Source organism: Hyposmocoma kahamanoa, unplaced genomic scaffold, assembly GCF_003589595.1.
Source record: "Hyposmocoma kahamanoa isolate Upper Pololo Valley unplaced genomic scaffold, ASM358959v1 86777, whole genome shotgun sequence".
Lineage (NCBI taxonomy): Eukaryota > Metazoa > Arthropoda > Insecta > Lepidoptera > Cosmopterigidae > Hyposmocoma > Hyposmocoma kahamanoa.
Window position 1 is genome coordinate 1 of NW_020654359.1, and position 11,721 is coordinate 11,721.

General features: G+C 40.4%; 1 protein-coding gene across 1 annotated transcript; it reads right to left on the minus strand.

Moving 5' to 3' along the window:
• Positions 1-8,866: 8,866 nt before the first annotated feature.
• Positions 8,867-11,305, minus strand: LOC113235001. Its single transcript, XM_026470522.1, has one exon. The coding sequence runs from the start codon at positions 11,303-11,305 to the stop codon at positions 8,867-8,869; it is 2,439 nt and encodes an 812-aa protein (XP_026326307.1).
• Positions 11,306-11,721: the final 416 nt, after the last annotated feature.

Here is an 11,721-nt window from a genome sequence, read left to right on the forward strand (position 1 = left end):
TTAGTAGGTTCAAAGTTTACTGTTCAGGATACATTGCTGCTTTATCAAAGGGTTGTTGAATCGCGCAGCGATGCTTAATTAGCATTGTAGTGTTTGCTATGCAGGTTTGAAATTTGATATTTTCGGAAATATCAACCGTGAATTCGAATTTCACTTGTATACAGGGCACGGAACTTCTGGCGCTAATTGATATTGGGTATTCTACGCGCTCCGTGTTATGTACGTTACGCGATAACTCCGGATAATTTGTGAACCGATATTGATGATTCTTTTTTGAAATTTGAAGAAAATATTTCACCTCTAAGGATGGTAAACTAGGGGATGAATGACTTTTGAGGTCGGTTTTTATAACCGGAGGTTACGTTATTGAGGCCGTGTGTAAGCCCAAGCGACACAACCTGCACGTCCGGGGCGGCCGACGCGGGACTAAAGCGGTCTCGAGCGAAACGAGGCGGCTTTGGCTAGTATGGGCAGACTGCGTGCGAATTTATTACTTCGTATTATTATAAGAAATGCATATTTTGAAAATGTATGGAGTTTAGGAAAAAGATTTAGTTACTTACATTGTTATTATACAAAAACTGATGACCTTCCATGAACGCCGTACTTAATGGTTTCTTTTCTTTTTGAAGATAACTTCGGATTCTATCGAGAGACAATTAATCGTGTTTCTAAAGAGTATGATTTATACAGTGAATCCCTAAATATATTACATATTAATTTCACAATTAAAGCTTATAATACGATACAGTTAGGGATCAAACGAACGCAATTATTACGCAATTACGTTTCGCTGTCTCGCCGCAGTCCTAAAATGTATGTTATTAAAGAGTTAATACTAATTTTAGTAAATGAACAATTTTTAGTAACAGTGGAGCGCCATGTGAAAGACAGACTGGGATGGGACTTATTAACTTTACGTCTTAGGCTCGATTCATATCGCCGAGACGTAACGCAACCCGACGCGGCGCTACGTTAAAACGAGCAATGCAACTTTAACTTTATCCTCTACAAAATAAGGCAACATTTCATTAAGCAAACACATGAAAACGAAGCTCCTTCAAGGGCGGCGGGCTATACTATAGAACATATCCTTTTTTTGATAAAGTATGCATTTCTTCAAACAACAAAAAACAAAAGAGTAAAGCCGCGTGACGTGTCGTGCTTCATGACTCCGCCCACTTGTCTCGCCTCTGACAGTACAAAGTGTAACTTAGATTCTCTACCATAAGGTAAGGTATATTTCTTTGAAAGGCAGATTGCGTAGTAGATGTATTTAGATTGTGTATTATATATAAAATAAACTAAACAAAATCGATATTTCTTTGAAAGCCAAGCAAAATCTCTTTTGATAGAAGCAATATATACTTTATTTAGTAGACAGTATGTTCTACATTATAATGCATATTATAAAGTGCGCTCGGCGAAACTCGACCTCTTGCTGCATCTACTTTATGGAGGAGTGGTCGTATTTAAGCAATATATAGATTATAAGAGTCGTATTCCAGAACTCTACTCAATGCTCAAGTCAGGATCTGAGTATGATTTCAAGCACTGGAAATACGACCCTAATGGCAGGAACTTGAGTATGATTTCGAGTGCTTTAAACCATACTCAAATCCTGACTTGAGCATTGAGTAGAGTTCTAGAATACGACCCTACTTGCAAATAATATTGCGTGGATGAGAAGGTCCCGGGTTTCATTACCGATAGAACAATTTTGGAAATGTACTTTTCTAACGTAGTTTTGACCTAGGTGCTCTGGGTAATGCCGCGGAGTGACTTCCGTAGCTCTTGGTTCCGGCCTCGATTCCCGGTAAAACCAATTTTGAACATGATTTTTTTTAAATGGTATTAGTCTAGGTGTTCTGAGAAGTGCCGCGGAGTGAACTCCGTAACTCTTGGTTCCGGGTTCTATTCCCGGTAGAACCAATTTTGAAAATGACCTATTCTAAAACGGTCTTGGCCTAGGTGTATTGAGTAGCGCCGCAGACTGAATTCCGTAGCTCTTGGTTCCGGGTTCGATTACCGGTGGGTGACGGGAGCGGTCATATATCTTTTCTACAGTAGTTTTGTTTATAGTGACCCTCCTATCAACGTCTTGATTATACGGGAAGGGCACTATAACCTGTGCAAGCAAGCCCGCACAGGGTCCTTCTCAGTCAGTTCCTGACCCCAGATCAGACTGTTAGCATAGACTCAGATAGGTACCAGTGACGTAGGCACGCTTCTATAGGGTGACAGGAGTAGTGGAATTTATAACACCTATAACGTAGCAGTAGAACTCCTTGTGAAAGAGCTCGTCCAGGGAGTACTGCCACTTACCTATTTCTGCCGCCAAGGAGTAACCATTACTGTGTCCCGGTTTTGAAGAATAAGGGTGCTGGTGAAATTACAGGCAAATGGAACTTGTCATCTTTATGAAGGAGGATTTTCGACCGGCGTTTCCGAGAACGGTTACCAGACACCCACGTTGCGTCACACGTCACGGTCCATACGTGTAAATAAATAAATTGTGTTACTATATTATTTTTGTATTTAGTAGCAGTAGAGCGCCTTAGGAAAGAGTTTGTCCAGGATAGTACCAGAGAACAAAAAGTAACGAGAATGGATACTCTCCGCTCCTCCATAGCATTAGATACCGCACCACATCCCGCACTTTGACGGTCACTTTGACTGAACGACAACAAGGCAAGTCGTTTTAAGACGGTTTTGATATGAATACAATTTTCATTTACTCATTACGAAACTTGTACGTTAATATATAACATCATTTTACGTTACTATTTATAATGGTCGTGAATTGTGCTGTGTACGACTGTTTATCAACATCTAAACGGGATAAAGAGAGGAGTTTCTTCCGTTTTCCGAAAGATGAAACGAAGTAAGTAAAAAAAAACTTGTCTGAGACTCATTCAGTTATTGTCTTCTTCATTTATTTAGTGCAGAGTATCAATATAATGAGACGCCATAACTTCGTGAGCTAGTAGACAAGCGTTCTCGAATTTTCAATTTGTATTGACGATAAATATTACGTAGTGAATATACTAATTTTCGCTATGTTGCCGCTCTGACCACGTAACGTAACAACAGAACGAGAAAGTGATGGGTAACCCTGCCACTTCACGCATATATTTGCGCGTGTGCAGATAGCCCTTTGCTGTATGTAGTAGTAGTAGGTAACTAGCTTTCGACCATTGTATGGAGTGTCCGGGGTGTGGTAGTACTAGCAAGCAGTAATGTCAGCATTACTGTGTTTCGGTTTTGAAGGGTAAGAGTGCTGGTGAAATTACAGGCACATGGGTCATATGTCTCAGGGTGACAGGCGCAGTGGTAGTACCTCTCAGATATTTGCAATTTGAAGCTCTGAGTGGAAGTGCAACTGTTATGGGTAGGCATGTCGCTTACCACCAGGTGCACGACTTGTTCGTTCTGTCACTTGATATATCACGTGTACTCCACCGATGTGTATTAATAAAGGCTAATTTGAGTAATATCGTAATATAGTAGAGTAGTATCGTAGGCACTTGAAATGGGTTCATTAGTGCACGCCTGAGAGTCTTGTGACATGTAATAAAGCAGTGATAGAAGTATGCCTCGCTAAAATTTTGAAAGGAGACACATTCGTTTTCACCATCAACCCATTTATACGTCCCACTGGTGGGCACGAGTCTTCTCTCAGGCGAGAGTTTCATCAAGATGTTTTCCTTCACCGAAAAGCTTATGGTAAATTTCAAATTAATTTTGGCACATAAATTTCGAAAAACTCAGAGGTGCACGAATTCGAACCCACGGACTCTGCTTGAAAGACGGTGGGTAAAACTATTAGACTACCACGGCTTTTTTCGTTTTCATACTTGTACCAAAATCTTTTTCAGAACGGTAGTCCCAAATTTGTATTAATATTTCGTTAAATGTTTGTTTTTCGCTGATATCAGATAACAGATTCAAACTACAGAAGCGCCATCGCCTCTGCGACCTTACCCACTTTGAGATGGCAAACTGACGTGACATTTACAAACAAAGAAACAATGATCGAACTAGTTAATCCGAAAATAATTAGAGTTAATCTAATAATTAGAAAGCAACACGTCATTAGCTAAGGTTTATCGTTTCGTACAACATATTTCGTAAACAATGCACCGAATCCAGCTACATTACGTTTAAAGTGATAACTGGCTTCGCCATTATATTATTTCTAAAGACTATTATTCTATAAGCCAACCAATAGCTTTAGCGTAAATAAACCTAAACAATTTCATACTTAAAGCTAGTTAGATTATACTAAACTCATACAAAAGATGCAGCCATCTATTGATTGCGGCACTCTGTCGCAAGCGGTGGCTCAAGTTACAACTAAGTTTCTCGTCTGTTCTACTTTGGTCTACAACTTAAAACACACAAGATATGCAAAATTGTTATACACAACAGCCGTGGTAGTCTAATGGTTTCAAATACCGCCTCTCAAGTAAGACAGATGTGGGTTCGAGTCCGGGCTCTCACCTCCGAGTTTTTCAGAATATTTTAATTTGAAACTTATCATGAGCTTTTTGATAAACCAATCTAGGCCTTCAATCCCTTTTCACTAGAATTTTCAACGAGTGTAATACCATTAACAGTAGAAACCAGGACCTACACGAAGAATATTTTTTAATCGATTTCAAAAAAAAAAGGAGGGGGTTAAACGATCGGCTGTATTATTGCCTCCGTAGCCGAACGGTTGTAATGCCGGACTGACACGCAGAGGTCTCAGGCTCGATTCCCGGGCCGGGAGAAATATTTGTATGGCCTACATTTATTTATCTCGTGAGTTTGAGTGTAATTGGTGGTTGTCTATGAGTGTGTCCATGGCACCCGTGACACAGGGTTTCCCTTATGCGGGGCTATGTTATGAAAAAAAAGTATATATGTTTTCCGATTTCTCCGTCAAACTGTGGACCGATTTTGAAAATTCATTTTTTGTTTGAAAGGATGACTCTCGTGGTGGTCCCATTGTTACCAAGTCAAAATCTGACGAGGTAATCCCATGGAAATCGCGGAAAATCCTCAAATTTTATAGTCATGGCAGTGTACTCACCGATTTCTCCATCAGTTGTGGACTGATTTTGAAAATTCTTTTTTCTTTGAAAGGATATGCTCTCGAAGGAGGTGGTCCCTGATATCGACGTAACTGTTCCGGGTTCATTTCGGCTAACACATTTTACTAATTATTTTCCGCGAATAAAGTCGATTTTTCACTTGACTCAATACATGTTATCAACCAATCACCGTCACCATGACAACCAGAAAAAAAGTATAAAATGTACAAAGGAGTCCGTAACAGCCCCATTGTCACCAAGAAGTCAGAATCAGATGAGGGGATCCCATGGAAATCAAAAAAGCCGACAAACAAGCTTTTGAGGCCGGTTTTTTTTCAATGAAAAAGTTACATTTATGTAAAAATATGTTTATTATTTGAATATTTTATAAGTCATTTTTTAACCGACTTCAAAAAAGGAGGAGGTTCTTAATTCGACTGTTTGTTTTTTTTTGTATGTATGTTACTATTAGCTACAAGGCCGAGCGCTAGCGAGGTCGTGTATTAATACGAGTCAAGCGATCCCCGTTCCCGCCGAGGCTTATATAGTGATTTTCTCAAACAGTGTGAGGGAATAATAGAAGACTAAAGAGAAGATGTATAATAGAAAAAGTGAAAAATATGTTTTAAATTAAAATTAAAAGCAATATTTGCAGGCATTTTTGTTATCGCTCTTCTGGCTAGAACTTATTAACCGACTTCAAAAAAAGGAAGAGGTTCTCAATTCGACTGTATGTTTTTTTTGCATATATGTTACGCAATAACTCCGGTATTTGTGAACCGATTTTCATGATTCCTTTTTTGTTGGAAAGAGGGTACCTCCATAGTGGTCCCATTTCATTTTGAAGAAAATCATCCACCTGAGTGGCTGATCGCGCATGAACGTTCATTTTTATAAATAGCGCCTAAATTTTACTTTAGGAACAATTATTTTAATGGTTAGTTTTGCTATTCTCCAATTCAAGGCGTTTTTCTCTCTCAATATACTTTGAGTAGTGAGAACCGATTTTTATTATCTCCTGTCCTCAAGTCCTGTATAGAGGCGAACTAAACATCCCCATATTTCAATAAATCTTGGCAAATAGATGTAATTCCACCTACTTTTGAGGTCGGTTTTTTTAATACTCTGCACTGAGATTATTAACCCTTTTATAGAACATGCTATGTACACCGTAATTGTCATATATATCAGATCTATTACCGTATGTTGAATATATAATTGCTTTAGCATATTTGATGAGATAGTACTTAATAAATGAATTGGAAGCACTTTAGGGAACGTTTTGCCTGTGGCTTTCAGGGTCACAGGATTTCCACCCTAAAGGGCACGAAGGTTTAGTATTGGCTGATGTTTAACCGTTTAGTGGCTCTCGAATGCTCTGACATACGACGTGTCTACAGTTTCCACAAAGGTTTCTACACAGAACTATTGTGCCAATCAAAATTAAAGGACACTCCCGTAGAACAATAAATAGGTTGTCGACGCAGAGAGTATTTTATAAATAGACAGACAGACAAAGCATTTACTCAGCACATTACATCGCAGCATTACATATAACAAGAAAAAAAGGTTACTTATTTTATTTTATTCAATGAACAAAGTTTCAACAGCATCCTCAAACTTATTTGACAAATGTGTTTCAGCAGTACAAAAGCCAAAGATTGTTACACATAGGAAATGAAACTATTTTACCGGATTTAAATCGCGTATATTTGTTTTTTCAAACAAACCGACGTTTCGGGCCCTTTACAGGTCCAATGGTCACGGTTGTCAGTCAGAAAAAACAAATATACGCGATTTAAATCCGGAAAAATAGTTTCATTTCCAATATTTCATTTTTAACCGACTTAAAAAAGGAGGAAATTATACGTTCGGCTGTATGTTTGTTTTCTGTATGTTTCCCGATTTCTCCGTCAATTGTTTTTTTTTTTTAATTTAAATAACGCACACACTCAACATAGCCCCGCACTAGGGAAGCCCTGTGTCGCGGGTACCATGGACACACACATAGACAACCACAAATTACACCCAAACTCACGAGAGAAATAAATGTAAGCCATACAAACATTTCTCCCGGAAATCGAACCTGGGACCTCTGCGTGGCAGTCCGGCATTGTAACCGTTCGGCCACGGAGGCAGTTAATTGTGGACGGATTTTAGAAAATTCTTTTTCTGTTTGAAAGGGTGCACTCTCGTGGTGGTCCCATTGTCACCAAATCAGAATCTGATGAGGGGATCCATGGGAATCGAAGAAAATCCTCAAATTTTATGGGCATATCAGTGTACTTACCGATTTCCCCATCAATTGCAGACTGATTTCGAAAATATTTTTTTTTTAAGGATATACTCTAGAGGTGGCCTCTGATGCTGTTATTAAATATATTCCGCAATTAAAAGTCGACTTTTCACTTGACACAATACAAGTAATCAAAAAACCACCATCACCATGACTGTAGTGTATGCACATAATTGTGCCATAGACATTAGACAATATAAGTTACTCTGCGGCCCGCCGTTCCCGCACTACGACACTAGACAGTGGTGTGAGCGGAGCGGTTGTTTCATTGAGCTATCCCTATACTAAGTAGGGTAAACGCCTCAAATGGCGACGAAGATAAAGAACGTGAGTAGAATTAATAATATTTCGAAATGTCGTCGAGGCTATCAGCTTCGACTCAATTTTGTTAAAAAAAAAGAAAGAAACGGAGGTTTGTATCACGATTTCAAATCATTAGAATCCATTTCACTAAAGCATATAAACATAATATCTGCATATTGGAAGTATGTGCCATGCATGAGATGAAATTATTTAAGTCCATTAAATAACATATTATCCGCATACCGTGGTTACTACACCCGTGTCGTATTCTATTAGCTCGAGAAATGATATAAACAAACTGATACCGTTGGCTACTAAACTAGCCAAAAATACAAGTGCCTGCTAATACTTACAAAGAATAAATATTCTCGTTGTTGTGTAATTTGTATTGCCTTTATTGAAATTGCTAACTTACATTGCAAAATTACGTATGAACTACAAATTACGATGTTCACCTACGACTATACGTAATATGTGAGTGACTTTACAGGGAAATTGATAACCAGATTAGATTTGTCGCTTGCAATTTAAACAAACTTCATGTTAAAAATATGTAACAAAAAATAAATAAAAGCAAATAAAGTTTGACCAACTTTACGTTATTAATTCAGCAGTGCATATCCTTTCTTTGCCAATTAGACATGGCCTGCAAATCGCATTTTTGTGTAAGCAGCAGCTCACATTTTGTTCACATTCATTTTTGTCTATTTATTGCTTTGAGCTCAAATTCATTTATTCCAAAATTTACAAAATGCATTTATGAACAATAATAAAATGTATAACCTAAAGATCAGCACAAGGCTTCGTCAATAGGTAATCTAATACAAAAAAAAGTGAGATTCACGTTAAATATACTTAATTTAAAAAGAAGTCCCGCCCTGTATCGTGCCCGGGGCAAAAGTTCCCATTATACTGGCAGCATTGCCTCGCTGGACAGCAATGGACACCTGCTGAACCAACCACGACCCAGAGCGGTGATCGCAGCCCCTGTCTCTGAGTCGGCGACCCAACTCTTTAAATAGGTCCCGAGCTTCCGAACCCCAAGGCCCCGCCGTCTCGACCGCGACCGGTACAAAGTCGTACACAGGCTCCAAGGCAGAATATTTCGCGTGTTTTAGTTTCGCGGCACTTTCCGCCGCGGAACCCGCCATCTGCGAAGTTTGTCTTATGTGGGACGCAGCAAAAGTACTTACGCATGTTGCGTCCCACAGAAGACAACACCTTTCCGCCAAGGAACCAATGTCAAACCGACCGGCCTTTTACCGTCTATTCGACTCAGGCCCGGGGGCTCGAGCACGCAAGGGACATTAGCCGACACCATCGCCCGTCGCACAATGTCATTAATGGCATGGTGTCTGGGAAAACGACCCGCACACCTTTGGGAGCTCAAACCGTGGTGTCCGTCCTCCCTCACCATAGCCCCACACACACAGCGGTGTGGTTCACAAACCTTGCTTCCCAATCTCAGAGCTACTGCTATCCTTAAAGATGTGTTGTCGAGCAAAGTACCCAACTGGGGAGATGGCAAAGCATATAACCACGCTCCCGATTCTGATTTAGCGACCGCTCTCAGACGGGCCACATCGGCACCCGAAGCACCCTCCAACAAGGAACTGTACCTTCGTTTGCATAGAACGTCGTCCCAATTTCTCTGCAAACTAGGATTATCCGGGTGCTCGTCGCTTGGGCAAAGACTTGACCACCAGGTAAGAGCTTCTGCTTGGAATGGTATGCGAATACCGCTGCCATTTTGAGCTAAAATGCGAGCAACGAGATCCGCAGAGCCATAAGACGAAGCCAGAAACGCCACAAACCCCACCTCTTGCACTCGACGCACTCCAAGTCCACCATGCCTAATGGGAAGTGCAGCTTGACACCACTGTGGTAGAGTAAGACTTACGTTTAGCACTATCTCCAGCGTAACTCTGAGTACATCATCTACAAGGGCCACGTCTCGCTCAAAAAGCCACGTGGGAGATGTCCTCAATATATAAGTCATTCGGGGCATCCCTAAACAATTCCGCAACAAGACGAGCGCCACATGAGCCGACAGATGCGACAAATGTTCCCGTGCAGCTAAAAGTGCCAGTCTTTTTGTTTGAAGAGCAGAACTGACACCCTCAGGAAATATTGGCGCACCCAATAGGCTGACAGACGACCTATCCAGCTGCTTGATGCCCGGCAAAAGAACCATCAAATTTTCTAGTACGTCCGCGTTAATAAATCCACAATTAAATAACTCGCACTTATTTGGATTTATTTCTAGACCAACAGCTTTCAAAGCTACTCCGAGTCTCTTTAAATCTTGCAAAACCACTTCTGGACTTCCGCCAATAGTGCCATCATCTAGGTACCAGACATTCAATGGTGAGTCCAATGATGATATGATTTTCTGGATAGCCAAACAGAACAATAAAGGCCCCAGAGGATCGTCCTGTTGAGCACCCACTTGCGATAAGATGGAATTTTCACCGTAGAAAAGATTACTGGGGACCGAGTAACACTGGTAGACAAAGGGGTACAGGGATGGCACATTTTCCAAAATTTCCGACAAAATAATATCTCTCTCCACACTGTTAAAAGCGTTCCTAATATCTATTTTGACGACCACTGTATCTGTACCCTCATGGCCCATCGCAAAAGAGCGGGTGGCGTGTATCGCCGCCTCGCAGCCCAGTGGCGTCCCGAATCCCACCTGTCTCGGCTGAAGGTGGGTCGACATTATGTCTCTAACTGACCTACAGCAAAGCTTTGCCACTAGGCGGCGATACATACCACCCACGGCAATTGGCCTAATACCATCATCCTTTTTCGAAAGGGCGCAAAGAGATGCACCGTACAAGTAAGGAGCCACTTCCAAATTCAGCATACCCCGTAAAAGGAAATTGCACAAATCGGAGAGCAACTTTAGTAAACGTGGACCGTTGTCTACCGCAGAAGGTGATGTAAGCTCTTTGAGATGTTGAGGGCGCAAGCCATCAAGACCAGCAGCTGAACCATTGTAAAACGACCCCAAAGCCATAGCCACGTCTGTAGGTGTAACAGATAAGGAGGGACTCGTGAGGCTTGATTCCGGTGGAAAATTCAGGGGCCTAGAAGGAGACGGATGTTTGTCTTCTAATGCTCTCAAGGTATTATCATTCGCTGGAGCCAACGACGAGTCCGACAACAGTAAGCGGACGGCCCCTCTCAAATCACCGTCATACACCTTAGCCTCTATGGTACGGTAGGTCGAATGCGGTTTATGTGTTGACTGAGTACCCGGAAAATTTAAAATTTCGTTAAGTACATTATTCTTTACTTTGGAGGTTAATGATTTGCGCCCCTCATCACCTGGAACCCTCAAGGCCGAAAAAGGGAAAGATAATAAGTTGAACCAGTCATCCACACCATTCGATCGCAGGCACTCATCTATCAAATAACACAACCTGCCAGCCGCAAGATTCCTCGCCCCGTGAGTGACCGTCCGCGCCCCAGAGCCAGTACCTGGAACCGACGAGTTATCGACTCTGCGATGGGCTACATCCCTATGCGCTCGACTAATATGCACACTAAGACCCCTTGATTGTACGTACAACTTGGGCGATCCCGGGCAATAAGGACACCTAATTTTACAGGGGCTGCTCATGTTGATCCTTACATATAATTGTAAGTCAATGTTACATGTCTTCAATTATTGTAATAATAAAAATAATAATATCAATAAATGCATAAAATTAACAAAAGCAAAAAAGAAATCAATGTAATACAATCATTACCAACCATTAGAAAAGCAGTAAAAAAAAAAGTGTTATGAATTGATGGGATAACTAATATTAATTAAAATTATAAAAATAATGGAACAATAAAAATCAGTTCAAACTTCAATTCAATTAAATGACTATAGTAAAAAGAATATTAGCTTAATAAATATTATACAATAATTTAAAAATAAATGTCACTCTGGTAAAGTATTAAATATGTGTATAAAATTACATCTTTCGGCCATATTAGAATAAATGGGAGTCAATTTAAAAATAAAATACTTAATTGCTAATATTAAAC